Genomic DNA, 25,720 nt, shown 5'->3' with positions numbered 1-25,720 from the left:
TAGATACCAAATTGACGCCGAGAAATGTCCTACTGCGTGCAATTAAAACGTTATCCACGTCGCGATTTCGTAACGCCATGTGATCTCGAGAGCGATCCTTTCACTTTATTCTACAATTTTCAGATTGCGAAAATTACCATTCGATTTGCAATTACGAATTTTGTAAAAGTAACGGTCTTGTAGGTCTCGAAAATTGGCGGAAAAAGTGAGTCACTTCGAGTCGTCCCGAGTCACCCACGACTCCCTTTCGCCTCCGCGACGCAATAGCTTACCGTTCCCCTCGCTGCAGCTTGCAATGAACTTCCGTTCGTCAGGCACGTCCCATCGCGTATCCACGCATCCCAATCATAGGTCTGTGGCCCGACGTTGGTTTAAATATAGCCGACTCCTCTATAGCCGTCGCCTTACAAAAGATCGGACTTGTCGGAATACGACAGGAAGCGCAGGAAAGTCTTTACGACATGCTCTCGGCTCCAATAATCAACAACATTTTACTGCGAATTGCAGCCAATCGCGATACTTGCATAAAATTTTGCTGCAAATTAAAATATGACATTTTTGTTTACTGAAATTTTGCAAATATAATTATAATTAATTGTAAATTGATCGCCGATCGCGGGATGGCATCTCGCCGGGCTAAGACAACGATTTTTAATAATTAATAACTCGTTAACTATTGCGGAAATTGCAAAATGATAGAGGACTTTTCGACTCAATCTAGTCCGCTCTACCCGTAAGTAAGAGGTGAGGCGGGTATTACATAACACTCTGTATAAATACCTGAGAAACGGTACAGCTGTTGATCATACGTATATTAAAATAGGCGAGATAATATATATATATATATATATATTGTTCCGAATATACGAGGACCATATTGGACTTATCCCTTAAAAACCAGGTGTCGGAACCAAAAGCGGAAGCGTAAGTATTGGCATGGTTGATCTCGAATTAGGTTCACCGACGGCTGCGTGTCACGTGTCGTTTGTCACACGGAAAAAAAAGAATTGAACCTACAGTTCCGTCACAAAAATACAAGCGGATGGATTACGAAAATATCGTGATTTTCCACTCCATTAGAGAACAACGCTCTTTGGTACAGCAGAGGTTGTTATTTTTCCATTCGCCGTGCGCCTATATTTTCCCCTATTATTGCGAACGCGCCGTTCTTCCTAAATGTATTGCAAAAATATATCTTAAAATATAAAAAAATATTTTGAATGTATTCACCGTCATCTTTCATCAAGCGAGCAGCACGTTTAACGGTACAAATACGGATTGTAGAAAAGGCGAGATGTAATTCTCGTTCGTTGCTATCAGAGCCAACGGGCGATGCAATCAAGCGCGGGAGTACAGTTTCGTGTAAACGCGGTAAAAATTACGAGGCTACATGTCGATCGAGGAGAGAACTCGCGAGCAGAACGAGAGAAGGAGAGATCAAAGTGGTCCATTATAAATAGATCGCAAAGCGGGGAGAGTCGGCTTCTATTCTAGGCCGACCATAGGTTGGTCACCTCGCCGCCACCCACCGGCCCTGACCGTCAAAGAAACTGCATCCGTCGTCGCGCGCTGCATTTTTGCAAGAGAAACGAGAGAGGCAGAAATTGCGTCTTTACGACAAGATATAAAAAGAACGGGGAGGAATGCTTGTTTTTACGGCTCTCATAACTCGGGCATACGCAACAACGAAGATAAGACAGCCGTCGAAGGACATCCGTTCTGGGTCATCCAAGATAAATCGTCCTGACCGAACGTGACGATCTGGCGTGTAACAATATTGGACTTTAGCAAGAAGATAAAGAAGTAACTGTCGCGGAAGCGGTCATGGTTCAACAAATAAAACGAATAAAGTTGCACAGTCACAATCAGGAAAATTTCAATGCGATATACACTTACGGACATGATGTGTACGAAAGTTCGCGTCGTCATTCAGCCTCGTTAAAATTGGACGTCGAGATCGAACGCGTTCCGATGCGACTGATTGACATTTCACGACGAAAAACTCGCCGCGATGTAGATGAAAGTTCCAGGTGTACGCCTATTCTATTCTAATACGGATTCTATCCCTATTCCATTCTATTCTAATGTTCCGCGGCGACGTCCTGAAATAAAAGCGACGGCCGTGCGCGTGGAGAAAGGGTGACGCGGCGCGTCGCGCGAGCGCGGATAAATCTTGGCGCGGATTCACGTAAATGTCCGCGCGACGATGCGGCGTCTGGACGCTCAATGGCGGATTTCGCGCTTGAATCATCCCCGGCCCGAGAGAACGCCCTGTCTCGACGATGATGCACCATCCGGGCGTATAGCAGAACGCACCTCGAGAGAGAGCGGCGACTGTACACGGAGAGAATTTTCTCTTAAAATTTACCCCTCACGTAATCGTTGGACAACATTGGCATTTTGCAGAATTTTATGAGTGTTTCGAAATTTTATCACACATTTTACTGGTAAAATGTAGAAAGTTCTTCAAAATGCCATGTTGTCCCATGATTTTTAGGGTAAATTTTAAGAGCAAATTCTCTCCGTGTGTAAATAAGAGGGCGCCGGCACTCTATTTTATACTTTCGCCTAATGATCAGCTGAACACATAAGATACGTCAAAGAAGTAAAAAAAAATTAATTAACCTTTACGCGTTGAATATATTTTCCGCCTCCTTATTTTTTTATGTCGCGGCTTCTTAATTTAAATTTTTGTTATTTCCTTTTATCGCCACTTTAACTCTCATAATTGCTTTTTTATCGTCAGAATTCCTCACTTTGTGCACAATGTGTCCCAGAATTGCAGTTATTTCTCATTTATGGATTCTGAAGTAATTTAATTAATCAATCAATCAACCGTCGTTTCTTTTTTAGGAAAAAAGGTTTAAAAATCTCTTACTTTTCTCAAGAGTGCAACCTGATTTACTTTTTGCAAGGTTTCACGTGCCGGAAAAGACGAGTTTGACTTTGATGGCCGGAAATTACATCTACAATATAATCGCCCAGCTTCGCCTTTTTCAAAATATTTCATCTCTGGTTATCGTAAGGACGGAAACTCCTCAAAGAAAGTTTGTTTTCCTTTTAACATTGCAGTATACGCCGTCTCGCGTTGCGCGACCTTTGAGACCTACCATAAGTTTCGTCAAGATACACCCTTAATTAGCTTTCTAAGAAGTTCGCAGCATCATGTAACAGGCGCACTCGAACGGCGAAGCGTAATTTCGATGTCCGGGATAAGCAGCATATATACGAAAGTTATTAATATGCGAAAGGAGATACTTCAGAAATAATGCCCGTTAGCTTCGCGAGAAAGTTGATGGCAACTATTTCCCCGAACCCTGCAGAGCGGGCGAGAAATTTATCAGCACTACGTTGTAGAATTTACGTATCATTCTTAAAGGTTCGTAATCGACCGTGTTCCACTGGCAGCTCGGAATTGTCGGGTCGTAGACAAGTATCATTTCCGTAATAAATAGCATCGGTCAAACCCCCCCGCAGCTTTCGCGGGCCTTCAGGACAGGATCCAAAAACATTGCCCAGGATAGCGAGAAACGGCTCCCCGCACGAATCGTTTGTGAGAAAGCCGTCAGGTTTCTCGAAAGTCGGCTCGCACAAAGTGCGAACCTTGAAAGCCGCGTGAATAAAACCACGGCGACGTAACCGGTGAAGCTACCGCTGAGTCATCAGAAGCGGTGGAAAGGATCAACGGAGCGGCGTTTAACGAAAACGCGCGGGTGGCCGTCCATTTGCCGCGGAATCTAACAAGTCTTCCTGGTGAGGTGAGGTCGATCGTATTCTGATGATGAAGAAGCGACTGGCCGCAAAGACCTCCCGTGTCACTGGCCTTTTGTGCCGCCGCGTGTATCCTTGTGTCCGTTTCTTTGCCGCAAAAAGTAGACTAAAGATTATATCATGGCGTATATCTTACAAATAAAATGTCATCTTACGAGCAACGATCTTCGAATGCTGCGAGGACAGCGATTCAGCGAGGACAAGCCAAAGTATTTTTAACGCGACACTCAGAGATGTCAATGAAATAAAAAGAGTAACTTGATATTTTATTGTATCCGAAAAATTCTATAAAACGTTCTATATTCTTTATGGCGCAAATTGCACTTTGCTCCGGTCGTAAATCATTACATCATGTTATACTCTTGGAGAGTGAAGTTGAAGTGTTATGTGATATATTGCGAGATAGATTGTCGGCGTCTCGAAATACCGCGGCTTTTTATTACTGCGGCCCGCAGTGTTTTAGGTGGGGACGTAAAATCGAGTGTTACGTAAAGCGATGCATCGACTTTATACGCCTCGTCGTCGTTGAGCCGAGTGCATGGGTGGTGGACGTTTTTACTGCCACCGTGAAGGGCGAGGCCCCCCAAGGGTTCTACGGCGGAGGGTCCGGAAAAGCGCGATGTACCATCTCTCCCGCGTAAACAATCAGGAGGGACTTTTCAAGCACTCGATTTTCTGATCGTTTCCCGAGATTTACGACGAAAAAAACATGCACCGTACAAGATGATGGAAAACTCATGGAGCAGCACTAAATAAATCTATGGTCAGTATCTTCTCACCCTCGCACTAGAAAAGGTTCTTTTATAGTTAAGTGTGCTTCAAAATCCGCAATTTGTCGCGTCGCACGCGTTGGTGGAGATTGATCGATTTAAATTGCGTTATAGAGGAATATAATAGTACCAGGCGGCGATGTATGCGTGTAATGTATCTGTATTCTCGCCGAGGCTTGAATTACGCTTGAAAGCACAAAACAAAAATCCATTAACGTCGGAATGAAGTTATTGTAAAACGTATACTTTGCGTCCGCAGAATGCAAATCGCGTTATGCAGCAATAACATCGGGAATAATGTCGCGAAAATACTCTTTTACACTATATGTGTATATAGTTCTCTGTGATCAATCTCCTTGACTAATAAAGTATATTAAATATTCAAAAGAGGTGTCCGCGCTCGCTACTGCAACGTGACCGAGCTATCGATAAGGTCTATTATTTCTATGCGAAATTAAAACCCCCGTTCAATAACTCGTTGTCTCCTCTTGCGTCGTACTTCGGCATCTTTTTCCAGTGTTCTTTAAGCGAAACTTTAAGAGAGCCGAGAGATTCTGCCACGCGTGCAACACTCGATGGAATAAAATTAAAATATAAAAGTCTAATATATTTTGCAATAAATTTCTTTGTCAGTTGTGTCGATTATCAATTTATACATTGGTTAATTGTTCACTGGCCACAATAATTCTTGTTATACATGTACACCTTGACCGAATACTGGTGTTTTAAAATATTAGCTTTCATTTAAGTACACATTGCGTGTAATTGTAACTGGCGATTTTCCAATTTTCCGAAGCAGTCGATATATAAATCAGTGAGTTTTTTTATGCAAATGACACTGCAAATTTATTGCTCGTGAAATACTAAAGTTGTACATTCTAAAAGGAAGAGATTGGGAAACACTGCTCGACATGATCCAGACGAGCCACTCTATTCATTTTCATTCTGATCGCACGCGCAGCACGGAGGCGACAAAAGCACACCTCGAAGAGGAAACAGCGACGGACTGTCTGGACAAGCGGAAGTGACCGCTGGCTGATGCGATACGGTCCTTTATCCGTTTAAACCGAGACCGTGCAATACAATCGCTGCTTCCACCCCCATTAATCTTAACTCAACTATCTTAGGGCAGCGTATAGCGATAAAAAGAACTAGAGATAAATTTTGTAAGTGTGAACCAATTAAAAACTTTTATGTAAAAGTGCTACAATGCAATTCTTGCAAGAGACAATATTAACAGAAATAAAAAATTCTTTTCGACAAAACTGGCTATAACTTGTTCTTCATTTCACGAAAGACACCAATCCTAAAATAAAAACTTATTGCGCAAACCAAGTATATATTATAGAATTTACTCCAATCTTGAAAGTCGTCGAAGTTTTAATTGCAAGGAGGAATCCGCGGCGGAAATGTGTCTATAAACGACGGGACAAAAAAATGAACACCAGCATTTGACTGTTCAACTTGAATGCGCACTCTACTCGGGTGCTAATTTAGTGCCCCGTTATTTCAACTTGGCTCTTCTCTTCTACTTAGGTACCTCGCACGGAATAAAACCACGTGGCGCATTTCCCGCGAGGGACATACTAATATTGTCGCATGCCTAAGTCGATGCTTACGGTCGCCGTAAAACCCGATATACCTCCTCTCACATGTTGCTCGCTCACTCCGCACGGAGACAAGGGACTCCGGTATTCATCGTCTCGTTTTCGAGGGCTACTAGACGAGGAGCTGGCTCGCACGCCCACGGACCTTTGATATTTTTACGCGGTTAGGCGTGGCCCTCCGTCCGATCCTCCTCGCCACCCTCGTCGTGACCCTCTTATGCGAGTCCACATACGACGGGAACGAGCGAGCAGAGATGCCGTTTGTTATAACTTATTGTGCCGATGCGCGTGGCTCGTCCCTCCGTGTTTACGTTGGCCGGCTCTCGCCCACACGCTGCCCTCTTCGCATTTTTCACCCAGTACATTCCGCCCCGTGTTGTTGTAGCGAGGGTTGTTGGCCCAGACAGCCCCTTTCCCTTCCCCTCTCTCCTCGCGCTCGAATTTCGATGTCCAGTTTTTAGTTTCAACGTCGATGATTTATCAAATGGCTCTAATGTCGTACCGTCTTATTTAATTTTCAAGAGCGCATTGTCATTCTCGAAAAGAATTTCTTGCGAGTCGCTTCATTGGAATATGAAAATTTCTGATCGCAACCTTTCATTAAATTTTTATTTTTAATTTAATTCAAATTTAATTCAAGACAAATAAAGTATATTGAAAAGATATAAAAATTTCCAAATTCTTCCTTAATTGAATTAAAACAAAAATGATCTTTTTTTATTATATTCCGATGATTAGTTAAAAAGATCCGAAAGTAAATCGAACGAGACGCGAGATCGTCTCGACAAATTATATTGATCGTTTCTTTTCGAGAGGCGCGTGAAACGGCCATGTTTCTCCTAAATTTTCAATTAATCTTGAGCCACGGGGGACACACGTCGACGATAAACTCGCATTATCTACCCCGGGCAGAGACGCGAATTTATTCCGCCTGACGCGGTCACTTTAACGTCGCAGCCGCACGCAGTCACCGAGGGAACGTTACAGACTAATCGCACTACCCTGCGTGCGCAGAGAAGTTGCGTGCCCCCGGAATTTATGCACGAGCACGCACCAATGTCGCCGTCATGCATACCGTCCCAACAAATTTCCAGAAACATGTCGTCCCTTATTTTTGTTATGGAAAAGCTTTCTTCTCGCAGAACCAACAACCATGGCGCTCCAAAGATGAGGAAGGGCGTAGGTACGGGATAAAATTTTAAAAGATATTTTACATAAATTTACGTTTAAAATTATCAAATCGTTTGCCTCGCGATAATTGTATCTTTAGCTCGAAATTGCCTCTCAGAAAATCAAAGGGTAAATCGATTCAGCAGTTAAAAGCGCAAGAGTCAAACGCGTTCTCGTCGTCCAACAATACCGGATTATTTTCAGGAAACGTCAAATAATTATTCGCTCTTCAATTGTAAAGACTCCGGCGAGTCGTCTGTAAACGGACACCGTCTCGCCTCGAGACGGTCCTCTACGCCCGAGCCCAACAGAATGACTCGTGACATGGCCGGAGGGCCCTCCAGACCTTCGTTATGCGCCTCTAAACCTGCCTAATCCGAATATAAGATATTGTACTTTATGGCGTAATCCAGCGGACAATGCGCGCCTCGGGCCGCTATTGTGAGGAACGATTCTAAGCCCGAGGAGAAAACTTTGAGGTGGAAGTGAAATAAAACGCACGTCGCTCGTTTTAGAGACTGGCTTCGCGCTAATAGCGTCATCGGCTCTGCTTACCATTCCTTCGCGCTCGAACGCGCCGCAACGAGATGCGAATCGGCCGAGCCGAACGTTAATATCGCGAGAGCAAGGGTGCGCCAAGATAACATAATCGTAGCGCACGCTCAATTATAATAAGCCCAAGTACTCGCGCGTGACCACTTCTTTTTTTTTATCTTACGATATGCAGAATCATGTATCGAATGTCAATTCGTGCGATTGAACGTATACAGGAAGTTCTCCGCAGCTCTTGGCCCGTAATAAATTTCAAAGAGATTTAATTGGTGCTTTGGCAAAAGTCTTGAATTGCGAAAAGCTTTTTGCAAATTTACCAGGGATGGGGAAAAGAAGTAAAATTATCCGAGGGACATAAGAATTATATGAATGAAGTCGTGCAATAAAATGTTTGCCAAAAGATTCTGGGCCGATCAAACGATTCTGCGAACGTAGGGCATCTCGATCGATTAGATTGACGGGTGTTAAATGAACTAAAATTAGATCTTCGCGCAGAAAGTTCCTGAGGTCAATAGGCAAAAACTGTGTCGGTTGTCAACAGTGTTCCGAGACAGCTGCGAGACTTTCGGATCGAGCTCAGCCGATGGGGCTTAGAGCGAAGACAACCGATCGCGAATTAAATGCAAGCCACGAAGGCAATTTACCGCGGCAGCTGCTCAACATCTGCCGAGTGCATTCTGCTCGTAGCCTTCGCGATCTAAGCGCGCAAATAGTTCTAGTTGGACGAAGCCGAGCGAGTTCGGTGCTCGATAAAGGATCGCGTGAGGATTCGCGCCCCGCGGCGGTGATCTTGCGCGGCTATAAATAGACGGAGATAAGGAAACAATTGAGATAAACCAGTCAGAATTAACGATTGAATCTCTGTCGGCGAAAATATCATTTCAATAAGTCCCTTGTTACCGTTGGAGATTTTCAATTAAATTCTAATTAAACTGCGGATTATTTATCGATTATGGTTCATTTATTTTACAAAGCTACTCGTTTATAAGTGACGCATAGTATAGAACAGAAAGAGATTCAACGATACGATAATCTGTGGCTCTATACATTCTCCTCCAGCTTACGCAACCTGTGAATCCAGTAATCCGTTGATCTACGGACAAGTCCATAGTAACTTATGGATCAACAAGTTTTTTTTATCGAGTAATCCATAAATTTACATATCTGTAGATAGCTATCTGTAGATCAGTGCATCTTCGAATTTATCGCCACACATAGATCCACGAGCAACCGACCTAACAATCTACGAATATGTCGTCGTAACTTACACGTATAACCTTCTATTATATGCAAATGTACGGACAAAACCAATTTGATAGGCCAGCAATTAGGCAATCGACATTGGAGAAGCTCTGTACTCTCATTTTTAAATTTACCATTCAAAACCAATGCAAGTCTTATTCCTACTGAAGTTACGGCAAGTTTTCGGGATCATTTTAAACGAATAATTTCCCTTTTCAAAACCGAGCACAAGATTGATTGTGCTAGTCAACGTAATAATACAGTTGACAACGATCATGAAATCGACCGCGCCCATGGGCACGATAATGTAGTTGAAAGCACGAAAAGATCAATCAACGTTATGTAAGATATCATCAATGAGCGCGATGAATATTCCGATGAGGGGGGGGACCTTTTTTTAATTAGCAGTAAATGTGAATATCTTAACACGTATTTATAATCGTAATATGCATTGTAATGACGTCGGACGATCTTGAGCTCGGCCGGCAATAATAATTATTTTTTTAATTAGAGAATATAAATAAGGAATGAGCTGCAGCTTTCGCTATTTCCTGCACCATCTACACCAAACACGTATATATGAGATTCCTCTGTTCTTACTCTTCTTATTATTCTTAAATTAAGTTGCATCTTATTGCCACTCTTTTGCTCAAATGTTTATCGCACGCTCGCGTAAATATACGTGGACGTGCATGATGTATAAATACATGTATTTGCAATATGTCAAGCTCGGGATGGCGAGTTGGCTAAGCTCGTGTGACAATCAATCATCCCTGCGGGAAGGCAATAATTATGCCGTAAAGACAGCGCCGAGGGACCCCCGGTTTCGTGTCAATGAAACCGTCTCGCCGCCGAAAATAAAAGTGCCCGCCGGCGATATAGGGCGAGGACGGTAAAAATAAATGCAGCTGGAGGGTGCCCGGGGTCCTTCGCGGCGATAACAGATTGAGCAGTAAAGACAACCTCCAAGGGCTACGAAACATAGATTGCACAAAACAGGGTGAGAGGACGATATAATTCCTCGACGTATCTCTTACGTGCCGGCAAATGGCCGGAAAATACCGGTATTTAAAAAAATATTAGCGATACACGAAACGGATAACAACACATCAGTATTGCCTTCTAATGGAATATCCCGAAGCTCGTGGAGTGACTGTACTTTGGTTCATCCTGTACATTCCGCCCCGCAATCTTTCCGGGTCGCGATCGGCCGGTCACCGAGGATAACGATAGCTTATCGATCGTTCGATCTGCCCGAATCGATTAGTCAGGCTCGCGCTTGCGACAGCAGGAAGTTAAGAGAGCGTGGGAAGCGAAAGCGAGCGGGATTGAAAACGCAAGCTGGCGTGCGGGAGCTTCGTGACTCGGCGCGAAAAGCTCGGCTCGCGGCAGCTTCACGTGACCGAGCATGGTCGACCAGATCGGTTGACCATGACCTCGCAAACCTTTCTATCTCCCGTCCGCCACCTCGTTCGCTCTCTGCCTGTCCCTCCTTCCTTTCTATTCGTTGGTTTTTACTCCCCTCCGACGATAAATGCAACATAGAATTTTTAACTTCCGCTCGAATTTCGAAAACACGAAGATCCCCGAAAACAACACGTTCTTCCTTTTGTTTTAATTTTTGTCGATAGTTAAACAACAAAATAGAATTTCATATATTTTTCTAATATTCTATTGTACGTGTCACAAACACGTACAATACAGTATTATTACACAAGTGCCTACTCTGTCACTCAATTACATAAATATACTTTCAGAAACAGATGCGCGGACTCGGTAGCTCTGAACAATGGACGAAAGTGCGATATGTTAAATATCAAAGTGCCTTCGGTTGTATGGCGCCCATGAGACACAAATCGCCCCGTGGAAAAACGCATCATGCGGAATGACGAGCGATCCGCGAGCCCGTCGAGTGCCTCGCACCACTCGTTTCGGTCGATTAATCCGGCTTGAGTGCGATGCGTCGTCGGTATTTCCGTGCGAAAAAGCACCCCTTTGTCGAGCACGAGCACAGCGGCGGATGGAACGACGGGCGGGAGGAGATCCTGTAAATCCTCTCATTGTCTCTTCGTCGTCTTCTTCATCTTTGTCTCCTCGCGATGGTGTCACCCTAAATTGGGCGATTATTCCGTCGAAGATGTTTGAGTCGTCGAGCGTGGGGAATACTCGTGTACGAGACTCATCCCGCATTCGCCAATGACACCCAGCTAATTTCGCGACAACATTTATTGCGTGGGATTAATCGCTGTAAACTCAACGAAAAACATCCGAGCGCGGACGACTCGTGTCATTTGATCGAGATGCGTTATAGGGTTTAAATTTAAACGGAGGCGCAGTTTTTGTCAATCGAAACAGATGTTTATTACGCCGGCCCTGGGCTCGCGCCGGCGAGAGGGACACAAGAGGGATCCCGGCGAGAGGAAAGATCACACAAAAGAGTAGAGGGCTACAGAGAGATAAGTACTGCCCGTCCGTCGGCGCACCCATTAGGGACACATGTGGCTTTTCTGAACAACGGATCCGGGGGCCCTCCGTAATGTTCCCCGGGATAAGAAGAGAGACGACTCGAGGAGGATTAACGTGCCCAAAAACGCGTAGCGTGATCACGCGGAGCAGCGCATCGGTCAGCATTCTCGCGGTCCATTTGGCAATGAACGCAACTCTTTAAGAATCACGGCCCTTTCAAGAACAACGTGTATATTTCGTCAATTTTTTCTAATTAATATTATTGCAACAAATATTATATCATATGCCTCGGTGGTCGAATTGGTGAGACGCCCGGCTAGAGTGTACACTGACAGAAAAAAATGGTTCAAGTTACCACAATCTCACTATAATTTATAGTCATTTTAGAAGCCAGTCACAGTTTTATAATTTTCCCGCTTTTTATTATATATACATTGCGTTCACTATGCTCAGTGGTTACATTACTTTGCACTCATGAAGAATAGTACAAGAAAGCCTCTTTCAAAGAAAAAATAAGTAATCTTACACAAATCCATAAACTTACCCGCATTTATAACACCCTATGCGGTTTTCTTCTTACGAGAAAGTCTTATACCGCGCGTTCCTCTAGTAAGGACATTCCAGACCACTTAACTTTTGTTTACCATGTAATTAGTAAGGTGGACGATATAAATGTAGTTAAATTTACTATTATTGTGATTGTATTTACTATATAAAAATAATTAACCAATTTACTATTCATTACCTGGATATTTCAACAGAATAATAGTTAAAAGCTTATATTTTATAGTAATTTTTTAAATAGTTGGCATCACTGTGTCTATATGGTTGCTATTACTAATATTGTAGTAATAATTACTATAACACTGATATTCCCCAGCAAACACCAAAATAACAATTACATAACATCAATGCAAATGTAATACAACAAGCATGTGTTATATATTGATGTTATGTAACTGTTACTTTGGTGTTTGCTGGGTCCTGACTATAATTATTTTACTATGCAATTATAGTTTCAAATACTACATATTTTTCTATCAGTGTAGGGAGGTCCAGATTCAAACCCTGGCTGAGGTAATATTTTTCGCAATAAATTTTCTATATTATAATATAAAAATGCCAGGTATGGTCAAGAAAACACTGACGTTAATTATCGCTGGCGACATTGAAGAATTCTTATTAGTTTTTCTAATTAAATTCATCGACTTTTGGCGCGATTGTCAGTTTAACGTGTACGATGAGTAATGTATTCTTTCAACGTTTCTTTGTATTTTTACGAATGGAAATCATCGCATATGTACGTTTTACGATGATATAAACTCAGAGGAAGATAGAGTACGCATGGTTTCAAGTAGAATCGTTATCTCCGAAGAAACCTCGCGCTTCTTTTGCTGACGAACGCAGGACGGCGAACAGCGCTAATGTATTCCGATGATACGCGCATTTTCATAGCTCGCGTTTTCATTTACGCTGGCGCGGCGTCTCGCGTTACGCTCTTATTCCGCGTCGGGGTTACAATGAGAAAGATGATACCCCCGGCCAGCGGGGTTATCTTCGCGATTGCGCCGCACAATGGAAAGAGCACGGGCGCGAAGTGGCGCCCGTTAAGTGCGGAATGGCAATACCGGAAAGAGACGACGGCGGCGTTTAGCGTAAATTCTGTTAGGCTGTTTACGGCGCGCTGCTCGCCTTATCGGTGAATAACACCCTCTACGTATCTAGGTACAAAGGAGAATCAATAAGTTCGCGCGTCAGCGCGTTGGACGGACTCGTAAAGAATTTAATTACTCTCCTAAAGCCCAGGAAACTAACGACTTTTTGCCCGCAGCTGATTACATTTGCGACTTCCAAATTGTACCCTAGCTAGTTAAGATAATCCTTTAATTGACAAAGATGATCCTATAATTATAAGCGGGCTTTCAACCAGATCCGATGTTACCAGATCTTAATTGAGCATCAATGAGAGATAATCACGAGGGCGACATTGTGCGACTCGTCTTCGATAATGTGACATTTTAAATTGGCCGCGATCGTTCGAAGAAATCTTGCGGGGGTCTTTGCGGCATGGTTTTACATTGGGTCTCGTTGGGCATCGGTTCCTTCGAGCCTTCGAGCAGTCTCCGCTCGGTGATAAATGGCATTCTGGAGGAGACCTAATCAGCTCAGGTAAAGGTTCCCCTGTTCTATATACGAATTCCTGAAAGCGACAACGGTACCTTCAGATTGAATTTTCGACTCGCCTCTTTGTAAATCAGTCACTTAATGCACGAATCATCTCGATACATAGGGTACAATCTTACTTTTCTGTTATGTCAACGTGCTATTACGTCTTTCAATTATCTTTGATCGACTGTTCCATTCTTTACATCATAGTTTGATAATATTACAAGTACACATATGTATAATCCGACAATTAAAATCGCAGATATTCATATTCCACGTGTTTTCTGTTTGACAAATAATAATGTGTTTGATAATTTTTTTATTCACTAAGCCGTCTTTTCAGTACATCGAAAACACAGCTACAATATTTAAATAAAATATTTTTAAAAAATTAATGTAAAAAACTATATTAAAAAGACGAATAACAATGCAAAAAGTTACGAAAACGTTAATAAAAAAATATCACTACTTTATCTTGTTCCAGCAAATCTGTGTCACCATGTAATGCCTGATAAAATTATAAAATCCACAGGAAAGATTTTAGTCTCTCTCAGCGCCTTTTTCGCCGGTCGTAATTGTGGTATTTTTAATGCGAAGTTAGCGTCTTCGGTATTGCGCGCACGTTTAAACGCAACGGGCAGATGTTCATTTAAGTGATCTGTCAGGCGAGAACAGCGTACGTGGAATCGATTTCCCGGCTTGCTCGCGTACATTTAGCGAGACCCGCTTGGGAATTCTACGGGGCCACCACGATGCTGCAAAAACCTCGTCGACTTGGCATGGGTGAATGGTTAGTATTGCCCGGCGCCAGACTTGAGGGATCCCAATGTTAAGAACGATTTCGAATGAAGAAGCACCAGAGCCGCAGAAGACACGAATTACGGGACATCGCGAGACATGCAAAATCGGGAAGAAGCGAAACACTTCGTAAAATCCATACAAAGTCGCTATTCTTTAGAGTTCGTTACCTTCCGCGACAATAAAAGTATTTTAACCGGTGAAATGCAGCGAAGAAACGAAGAAAGTAAGAAGACTTCATGGTTTCATTGAAAAAAAAATAGAATAATGAAAAAAATCGAACGCTAAATCTTCATTTGTCGAGAGAAAAGATCTCGATTTTTCACTGTCTATATATTTGTAAATACTTAAGTAGATTAATATGATACATTCATATCAAGTTTTCAATTGTATAAAATTTTAATTCTAAAACGATTTACGTATGTAGGATATTAGGAATAAAAGACATTGCATCCACGATCGGAAATATTGGAAAGAAATAACATTGCAACAAAACGAATAGGTTTCATTACGAGCTTACGAAAAGCTCGTGCTAATTCCCTATTATAGAAAATAAACTAAAAAGTGTGGAAGTTTCTCGAGGGGTGGCGATAATTCCAGCCGTGCAGCATCGATCGGTTGGACAATAACGATAGATAAACTACGCCCCCGCGATTGCGAAGGGGTGGGTCCGAATCGCAGCCCCCTCACTGTCTCTACAATAATGATCACCTGAAAGTGCATTCCCTCATCCACGCGCAGCCAACACGAAGATATAAATCCGCCTTCGAGGGGATCGAGCGTAATCTCGTTCCAACATCGAAAGCCGTCCGTCAAATCGTACGAGGCAGATGCGAGGTTTTCTAGACATAATATTGAATAGAAGATACTTCAAAGCAAAATTCAGAATTATACTTCAGAGAAGAGTCAAATTCTTCCCGATGACGACTCGATCGGACGCTGTCATATCTTTGTAGCTTTTAACAATTTCTCTTCGAAAATTTCCAAATTAAATTTTAAATAAAAATTTCGAGCGCAACTTCAAGTTGCAGACAAAATTAGAAATTGAAAATTAGAATATTCATTTGATATTGAGAAAAGCCGGCACCTTGTTATTTATACCCCTGGAGTCTCGTTAAGTAAGAGCCTGGCTCTCTAATTCCAGAACGCATCACGTATGTAAAATACATATCCTCTTGCGAAGATGAAGGATGAGGTAAAAAGAATAAAAATAATGGGATTAATTCGTTCGCCAAGCGACCGTGATGACACCCGTGCCACCACATGTGGATTAGATCTCTTTCTGTCTGCACCACGTGTGGATTAGATTGTGCTCTTTTTATTTCGATGCCTGCCACAGTGACGCTGTCTATCCCACTTACCGTGCTAACGAGGGATCTAACTATGGTAGAGGAATTCAAGTCTTTTAGTTCCCAAACAGCACGAAAGTATCGACAACGAATATAAATACAAATAGAAAAGGAAGAAAATTCCTATTCACTTTGAAACTAATTTTCTTGGAGAAATAATATTCGTATTTTCATAACTCATTTTCATGCAAGATTTACTTAATTTTTATATAAAGAGAATTGTTCGTGAGTTTTCAAGGAATTAATATTAATATTTACTTTTCAAGAACTGTAAAAACAAAATTACTTGAAAACCCAAAGAAAACTCTATTAATCCTTCGTGATAACTTTAAAACTCTTGAAAAATCTGTAATATAATATTTTTGCGCGTTTATTATTTTATTTTTCTCCTATATAAAAAAGGTCTGTTAAGTCGATAGTCGAAAGTCTCGAAGTACTGTTGTCGCTTTTCCGAGATGCTGATTGGCTGTCTCGCTTGTACGATACGACATGCGTGAGTCGTGTTATTTGCAGCTGTTAAACCATGCGAATTTTTAGAAAGAACAAATGGCGCGCGCGAAACGCGCGCTTGTGTTGTCTAGTAATACAAAATGAGCATCTTTTACAGCCAGTCCACCGTTGCAAATTGCAGACAATCGCAGTCGCCTCTGCGTGCGATTTACCGTCCATCCCGAAAACGCACAATACGTTCTTTCTTCCCTAAAATTCGACCGTGGCAACGCTGATCGTCCGTAACGATCGTTCTCGCAAGGCAATGGCGATTCGACTGCGGAGTCGTACTGAGCACGAAAAATTACAAACAATGATGGCCGGGCACCTGAACCGCACGCGCTCGATGGTGTATCTTTCTTCCCGCTGTCGCTACAGATTATGCTAATGCTCGTTTACTCGCTGGCAACACGGTGGGGTCGACGAACAGATTCGGTGACTAAAGGGGAGTCAACGGGTGGCGAATTTCCCGATGCGAGAGACTGCCGAAAAACAGGGGTGGTGGCACCCGGATGAGTCATACTTCATCCCCGACGTGGCCGCGGCCGGTGGGGTGAAATGGTGACTGGTCGCCTATCAACCCCCCGTTTTCTGCCTGCGGACGAGCTCCGAGCAACAGACACCCTCGCTCAATTCTCCTCTCTCCTTCCCTTTCCCTCTTTTCGACTCTCCATCGATTCTATCTTGATATCGTTTTATCTCTACCTCCTTCTCTTTCTATACCTTTCCGATTGAAATTATATTTCAATCTCCGGGCAATCCCATTGTTTCGGCACGCACTGCTATTTGGCGACCGGGATAACGTTACTTCTTCTGTACAACGGAATGTACGTACAAACTTTCATTATATTAATACAAACTTCCGAGGGGAAAACTTGACGAATTTTGTTCAGCTCGATGTCGAGATAAACTTAGATTAACGCAGGAGGGAACTCAGATGTACGAGCCTTTGATAACTCGAGTACATTCGGGGAAACTTTCGGACTGGTTTTCTCGTCTCCAAAAATTTGATGGATTGCATCGTTTATTTAATATTTCGTCTTTCAGAAAAGCATCATTATTACCAAAGAGTTAATTATTATATTTCGCCACCACGCGAATGCTGATATTCCTTGTAATTTAATAAATAACTGCATTAACGAGTATTCCTCAAACACGTTGTCATCGAATTTTACGCGATGCACGCGCTTGATAAACCCAACTTTCGTAATAAACTTTCGAGGAAGCGATTCGCGATGTGTATCGCGCACGAAGCGTTAAAACGCTCGTGTCACACGGCCCATTATTCCCCCCGCTTTTGACAGCAAATATTCGTAACTATTTAGCCCACCGAGCTTATCTGCCGCTGCCTACGCTACCGTCTGTCTCCTGCGAGTCACTTCCGGTGGATACGATCGTCCAATAAGATAAGAAGCGGATTGACGAGATACCGGCGCGCACACAGCGAAAGGCAAGGTGGAAAACCTCGTCGAGTATTCCGCTCAGGAGACGCGTACGTTTAATCCTACCGAGGCGAGGGATCGATGTTTCGATTTTGACTAACAAATTTCGAGTGCTATAGCCAATCCTCCTTTTCCTCCCCCTGCCCCTCTGTCTCCCCCCTCTCCACCACCTCCGTCTCTTCCTTCTTCGAGGGCGCAGCTGGCGCTGAATCATCGTAGCCCCTCGAAAGCACCTCGGCGTTGCCAAGGTTTCCGAAGTGGCTTCGAGTAACTTATCACCTGCTCTTATCAAGACTAGGAAGGTAGAGAGAAGGAGAGCAGGCGGTCACCGAGAAATGCGGAATTCGCGCGAGTTCCGTAAATGCCGCCCACGCGATCCCGATAATCGCTGGACGTATATCGACCCCGGCAACTTCTCCTTCTTCCCTTAATTTCCGGCCGAGTCGGCATGTCGCCAGGATCCGTCAGGAATTGCCCTAGACCGAGTGGCCATTATCGCGTCCTCTTCCAATCGCGGATTCTTCAAAGAAAACGAAGTTCTTTCGATCTTCTTTTTTTTTTTAAGAGAAAGTTTAAAATCCGTCCGTGTAATTTTCAAATTGTAATTTCTTAAAGTCGAATATGATGGCAGGTTAAAATTGCAAATACAAAAATTCTCCCAGTTTTAAATCGCCAGTATTAATCAAGTTACGCAGTTCCAGTTAAGCGATTAAGAGCTAAAAGTTTATCACAATGTTCTGCAACGTATAGATTAGTGACATCGTTTCCAAGCGTCAAGATATCACTTTAACATAAAGAAAGGATGATACGTGGCCCCGGCGACCCTCGTGTCTCGATTTTCTCGCAATTTTCTGATTTATCGCCACGGGCGGCTTTTTGTCCCCGTTAAACGTTTGCGCGTAGCGCACGCACGTTGGTTCGCATGCAATTTCGCCCCGAGCGAGCGGAATGACTCCGCCAGCGGTTAGTAATTCAAGCGGTCACTTCGGAGGCAACAATGGACGTAACAGTAGATTCGACGTAATTTTACACTCGAGCCCATTTTCTCGTAGCCGGTTAAGCCCGATTCACGCAACGTTATATTCGTAAACGGCGCGTTAAACAAAGTAGCCATATGTGAGGCAGAAACCACCATCTGTTTACGAGATAAATATATAGCAAAGTATGATTTATAATGTACCAGCGCAATGCAGGTCTCAAAATTGCTAAAAAGAATGTTTAATTACTTTCGTTACATAATTTGGAATTACTTTGATATTTCCAGAACGAATCTAATTCACAAATTTGTAACGTTTTCAAATGAAACAAAATTTTCGGTGCCAGTGCAATAAATAAATAAATATACGCATGCACAATGTTAAAATTATATCATAATGTAATAATAAAATTAAGTAACATAAAAACTTACTGCATTGAAAAGTTACTGCGTAATATAAGCTTCAGACTTCATGCAGGCTCGAAATGAATGGCAGGGGTTGGGTCGGGGAAAAGGGATAACGGCGACACGTAACTGAATGCCCTAACGGTCAGCATCCGCCCTGGCAATTACCTGGAGAAAATTCGATGCCCTCTCGAACGCGGCATGCAATTCGAGGGCGCAACTGCAACAGATGCGATCGCGAAGGGAGCTGGACAACAATCTCGCGGGTGGGGGATTCGCAAAAAGCCACGAAAAGGCAACGATTTGTTCGCGCAATCGAGAGGACGCGCGCGGTACGATTGCGAAATTACCACGGACTCACGGACTATATCGATATTCGCGAACGTCGGACGCGATACACGCATTAAACCGACCGCCGCCAACGATTATTGCGAGCGACCATGGGCGAGCGGCCGATAACGGCGTTATTATTAACATTCATGGACGCGTCGGGAGATACGATGCGAAGATCACGATGCTGGTTCGTGTACGTACAACCGTTATTAAAGGAGAGTGTATCTCGGACGAGGGAGACCTCGTACTCTCCAAACCGGGATATGCAAATTTCTACCTTGACCGATGCAACGCCGGGCATGGGGAGAGGTGACGATATTCGGCGATGTGCCTTTAACCAATTTGCATTGTGCAATTGCTATAAATACTAATTTTACCCCGCCTCGATTGCCGCTTCGATCGCGCGACACATTTATATTTCAATAAGTGCGCATACGTAATACGATATAATTAATACATACATCAAGTCTCATTATACGAACAGCCCGATAAATATGCATATTGACGCCGTTGCCACTCTATGCATACAAAGTGTCCGCGTTTCGCGATGATTTATCTTTAAATTAAAACCCCGATACTTTTCGGCGAGACCAACGAATCGATCCTCTCGAGAGGTCGCAAATCGGATAAGCGCAACGTGAAATCTCACGTACCATTCCCTCGTCTATCGACGCGTCTTCCTCGAAGTAACACTCGTCGTCGTCTTCCGGTGTCAAAGTGTTAGGAGGTTCTTGCGGCTCCGCCTTGACGTCCTGCCTCCTCATCCAATCCATGATGAGATATCCCCTCGCTTTCTCGGAATCCCAGGAATCGAAGACGTCGAGTCTCTTTCTAGCTTCCAATCGGTCCCTCACGTGTCTCGTGTCATCGCTCTCGCTACGCGTCCGTCACTTTCGGCTCGTCACGGTAGGGAGGGAACGGGAGAGACGGCGTACGATTTCGAAAAGCACGAGTCGGCCTCTTATCGTTCATCAGACACGCTCCGATTACGCGGAAGTCGCCACGGTTGACATTTGCGAAATGTCAGGTCTCCTCCTGCCGGCCGGCTGGGTATCGCGCTTAACGAGAAGGACACGCTCCTCGAGATTGCATCCGAGAGGGACGCGATCGATAGTGCACTTCTCTCGGTCTCGCGGTTCGCACGTGCTCCGCGCAGTGCGGCTCGCCGGGGAAACGCGGAAAAACGAGCGACACGCGCCGATCGCTGGAGCACTCCGGTTTGCGCTCTCGTCTCCGCACTACTCGTCTCGGCTACCTCAGCGACCGCGAGCTAGTCGGCGACGATCGAGGGCCGCGTGAAGCCGAGTCGGTAGGGAATCTCGATCTTGATATCTCCGAGTCCTCCCGTCTGAGAACGCAACGTCGATACTCGTCAGTTCGTCAACTTCGACACCGCCGCTAAATCGAATGTTGCAGGAAGGACAGAGTCAAAATCGATTCGCAACTCATTTAATTACAAATTTACGTCGACGACAGTGTCGTGTGTTGCACTCGATACCGTTTTTAATTATGATTTACGGTGAGTTCGCCTTGGTCGGTCTTCGAAGGTCCAGCGCTGGGCATCAGGAATGACGTTCGATAGGCGCACAATCTCGTCCAACGAGGCGATAAGCGGAGAAACGAAGGAAACGGCGTCGTTAAAACTGCACGGCGACGACGTTGTTGCGCGTCACGTAGTATAGTATATATTATGTATTAAATATACGTAGATATACATGCACACACACGAGAGAATCGCGAGATTATGCGAGGGACGCGCGCGCAGTCTCGCATGTGCACACGAGAGAGCCACGGCCGCGGTGCAGCTGCAACTGTGTGTGCAGGCTGGGAATGCTGGAGGTGGTATGGAGGCGGCTCAGTGGGCGCACTCGCTGCCTGGTCTCTCTATTCTCTTTCCCTGTCTCTCTTATTCCATTTCGCTCCCTTTCTCTCTTTCTCTCTCTCTCTCTCCTTCTCTCTATTCTGTTCACTCTTCTCCCCATCCCTCGTCTGTTCCCCCGAATAGTCCCCCTTCCTTCTTTCTCTCTCTCTCTAACTCACCTCATCTGTCTGCTTCCTGCCCTGGCTTCTCTATTCGCCTCTCTCTTTCGCCATCTCTCTCTCTCTCTCTCTCTCTCTCTCGTTCTGCCTTCAAAACCCCCGCTGGGTCTCTCCTTCTCTTCCCGAAGGGACCCTAACTCCGTCTCTGTCGCTGTCATTCCAGAGAACCAGGCGCTCGTCTTCTCACTTCCCCTTTGCCCTCTTCCCCTCCTTCTTCTCGAAACGCCACGATTGTATTTTTAATCTTGGGAGATTAAGTTTTTCCCCACCTTCAAATGGCACCATCTCGTTGCTTCTTTCTCTCCTTGATTTCTCTCGACGATCTTGCCAATCTTCCTCTTTTCGTCCCTTTTCTTCCTCGTGATTCGTAAAATTTCGTTTTCCACGGATTCTTTTACTCGCCTCCTTTAACCATACGACTCGCGTTCCAAGATTCAATCGTCTCCAGTCATCGTTTAATCCGAATTGCTCATTCTCGTCTCCCCCCGTCTCTCTCTTTCCTCATGTTCTCCACCTTCCCCCCCCCTCTCTCTCTCTCCTCACGTCTGCGTTATGGCTTTCTCTTTTCTTCCCCTTAAACACTCGCATTATCTCATTCTTTCTCGTTCCAGCTTGCATTCCAACGTTCCTTATTCTCCTAGAGCTATCCTCTCTTTGTTCTTTCTCTCTCTTTGCCTGAAGCTGGTCGGAAAGCAATGTACAGCAGATAAAGCTAAACGGAAAAGAGAAGACAACGCGAAAGACGAGTAAGGAAACGAGAACGTCCCAATGAGGGGGTGATGGTCGAAGGTTCGTCGCGATTCCTCGTCTCTCTTTACGCAGCCAGCATCCCCTATAGAAACCTCTCTCTCTTTTGGTGCCTCATCCACCTCCACCATGACGCGCTTCCCCCCTCTATGAGTTCCATGACCCCTTCTCTTCCGCACGTCGCTGCCATGGGTTCAGGGACGATCCCTCTTCAGTGGAGACCCATGCGCTATCCTGGGAGATCCCACAAGCGGCGGCTTTGTTTTTACAGATTCACCCAGATTCGCACCGCTCGGGACCCAGTTAACACGTTGATTTTAATCTTGAATATATAAACGGAGAGTTCTGATCGAGTAAACAACCGAGTAGATTGCTCCAGGGGACACGTCAAGGATGCTGCACTTCAAATATTGTTATCTCACAAAATAATTTCGATCAAGTGACAGACACTTCAATTTCATCACTTCACCGAGGGATAGATTATTCTTTCTGACGCTGTACATTTTATACGCCGTCATTTTCAGATAGATAAATTTTGTAAAGATAAATTCTAATTAAAGAGTCAGTAGCTTTGTACCGTCGCCTTGAGCGATTAGACACACGCGGGTGCACAGCTATGAGAAATCTTCTATTTGTTTAAAATTCACTTAGCGTAAAATGATATTAGATATTCGGATGCACGCTGCCAAGACACGCGGTAATTAATTACGCCGGAGCATGCAGCGGAGTATGCATAGCTCTATCAACAAGGTAGGTCGAGAAATCCTCTCGCATAGGAGACACCAGAGCGTGTAGGTACTATCTCATTGTTGTGCGTACGGTACACGCCGACGTCGGAGACGCACGCGAACGTATCTATCGTAAAATCGATAATCGACGACGCCTCTGAGATACGAAAATTGCGTAAGCGACATTTCGGCGATCACGCATCGTTGCGCCGTAATGAAACGCGGTACATCCCTGGGCTTTCCGAGAGAAAGGGAGCAGGGATGAACGTTGACTCCTGCCTGCCCCGAACTGCTCATCTTTGCGGAATCCCGATGGGACCATAAACGGATCGTCTCATCAGTTCTCACGGTGTACAGTTTTTTAAAAATTGATAAATATTTTCGCGCGAGAAAGAAAGAGATTACTGCGCGGTCTTTTGAGGGATCTGCGACTTGAGTCTCGTTAGTTTCCATAGAGATCCACTCCTGAAGGGGAGAGGACCAGCGAGTCCCAGCGAGCACGATGAGAACGTCGAGCGCTAACCTAGGGTACAAGGCATGTGAGAGAAAGATAGTGAGAGAGAAGGGACGAGAGAACGAACGCGAGTGTCCCTGAGAAGGATAAACGTGTCGCATGGAACGAAGAGAGATGGTTTACAGTAACGTATCAAGTAATTTGCGGAGTGCACTGTTAAAAACGATTAGATATGATATTCCATTAGTCATCTGTGAAATCCATATTAATCTTAACATTTCTCATCTTAGAGCTATTCCTCGACACCGAAAGCACATTCGCATACTTTCTCCCTCAATCCAGTGACCGATAATATAACAATATGCGTGCAATCTGATTGACGAGTGCAAAATCATTTTTTAAATTTTAACCGTGCTCCAAATATTCACCAAAAATTTCCATACAATTGCTCAAAAGCATTTCTCGTTGTAGTAGACGAGGCCAAAAATGACAGACTCGTCATTCGCAACTTAATAGAGTCTTTTCGTAATCGTGCAATCATGTGATGACGCGGCGCTATGAAACCCAAAATTTTTCGCCCTCGAAATCGATCATTAGTTCTCGAGTTTCATCGCGGTGACTGTTACGTCACTGAATCCGGTGCAAGACAGAAAGAGAAGGAACGACAAAAGGGAGGACGACGAGACAGAGAGAGAGAGAGAAAGAGAGAAGAGAGAAAGGAAAAGAGAAAAGAGTGAGAGAAAGGAAGAAGAAAGGGGGAGACGAGGGGTGAGACGAGAAGGGTGAGAGACGTGATGCTGGAACGTGTGTTAGTCACGGGTTGCCCATAGCAACCCACGCGGCAAATGCACGCGTTATAGGCGCCTCATACAGACCACAATATACAGGGTGTCTCAGAAATTAGTTTCTCGAAATGGCGAAAAAGCTATTCGAAAAATGCGTCGATAGCGCTGACACATATGTACTTTTTTATTTGTACGTGATGAGGAATAAAATTTGTGTACGACCGGGGAAAGGCTCAAGAGCCATCGATACATCAAAGAAAGACCCACGAGTTCTGTCACACCCTGTATGTGTTTCCGTATTACGCGTCTACTACGTCGCAGGCGCGCGTGCGAGACGCACTCGCATGTTACGCACGCATATGTTGCCGAAGTTAATTGATTTCGCCTCCGTCGGCCGGCACGATGTTGCCACTCGATCTGGCCACGCAACGAGACCGCGTTATCTGCCGCCAGACGCAGATACTGCGGCGAAACATGTCTGTGGACTACTATCTAAGGCCGCGGGGGGTGAGAACTCCATGTAACTTGTGCCTGTTCGATAAACCGTTCTTCAGATCCGGCAGGACAAGACAGTTTTCCGATTATTAATGGAAAGAACGCCTTGATGTCTCCTAATCTTAATGGTCAAAAACGCTATCCAGTCATGTTCTTTAAAAAAAAAATGCAAAGAATGTTGAGGCCTTCTTATATAAAATGCTATGCGTCCGGCGGAGAGTGTACGAACATTTTATATTCAATTTTAGCGTGGTTCTACATACATGAAAGAAATGACCGCAATTTTAATCGATATTGATAGATTCAGTGATTATGCATTCCAATGTGAAAAAAAATGGCGTGAAACATTTCGAATCTTCTCAATCTCTTCGCTGCGTTTCTCCCTCGCAATCGAGTATCCCACAGAAACGTGCGATTGACTCTCAACTGATTTTTCTACGGCAAATCGACCGACTAATGACTAACATTATAAGCGAACGCAGCGTGGAGTCCGGGGTGCAGCGAACGTATCAATGCACGCATTATGTTAAGCAGGCTCAGGTAATGCTGCTTTTTTTTGCCTTGTTCCTTTTGCAAGCGAATCCCTTGCGTAATACAACTCGCTCGGCGAGCCGATCGTTGGACAAAGGTTGGTACGGTCGCAAGGAGCAATAAAATGACCGGCTAACTTTCATGCCGCTGCACCTCGACCTCCTGTATTACGCGTGTTGTCGCGACATCTCGGAAATATCTTAATTTTTTCAAGAGAGAAATATGTTGTTTCTTTCGTCGAACTCGCTGAGAACCGTATTTCATTTCGCCGATAAAAATACAGCGATATAAATCGCGCAGCGAAAATGTATAAGATACACGTTTTCAAATGATAAAATTCTCCACTTGAATAGAGTCTACCTCGAGGGGGAAACTGCTGACCAAAATCTTGTACACCAATGCCC

General features: G+C 44.2%; 1 protein-coding gene across 6 annotated transcripts in view; it reads right to left on the bottom strand.

Moving 5' to 3' along the window:
* The window catches only part of LOC105560183 (amyloid beta A4 precursor protein-binding family B member 1-interacting protein), a 130,470-nt gene that overhangs the window by 39,965 nt on the left and 64,785 nt on the right, over positions 1-25,720 (bottom strand). Inside the window, exon 1 of one of the 6 annotated variants that reach the window (XM_012009065.1) lies at positions 20,190-21,274. The exons of the other annotated variants lie outside the window; for them this stretch is intronic. Coding sequence (XP_011864455.1) covers positions 20,190-20,309 — 120 coding nt within the window. The 5' untranslated portion in view covers positions 20,310-21,274. Of the gene's footprint in view, positions 1-20,189; positions 21,275-25,720 lie in introns of those variants that run through there. 6 annotated transcript variants of the gene reach the window in all.

The sequence above is a fragment of the Vollenhovia emeryi genome, unplaced genomic scaffold, assembly GCF_000949405.1.
Source record: "Vollenhovia emeryi isolate VEMERY1.0 unplaced genomic scaffold, V.emery_V1.0 DF939239.1, whole genome shotgun sequence".
Lineage (NCBI taxonomy): Eukaryota > Metazoa > Arthropoda > Insecta > Hymenoptera > Formicidae > Vollenhovia > Vollenhovia emeryi.
This window is presented reverse-complemented; position numbering and strand designations above follow the sequence as displayed.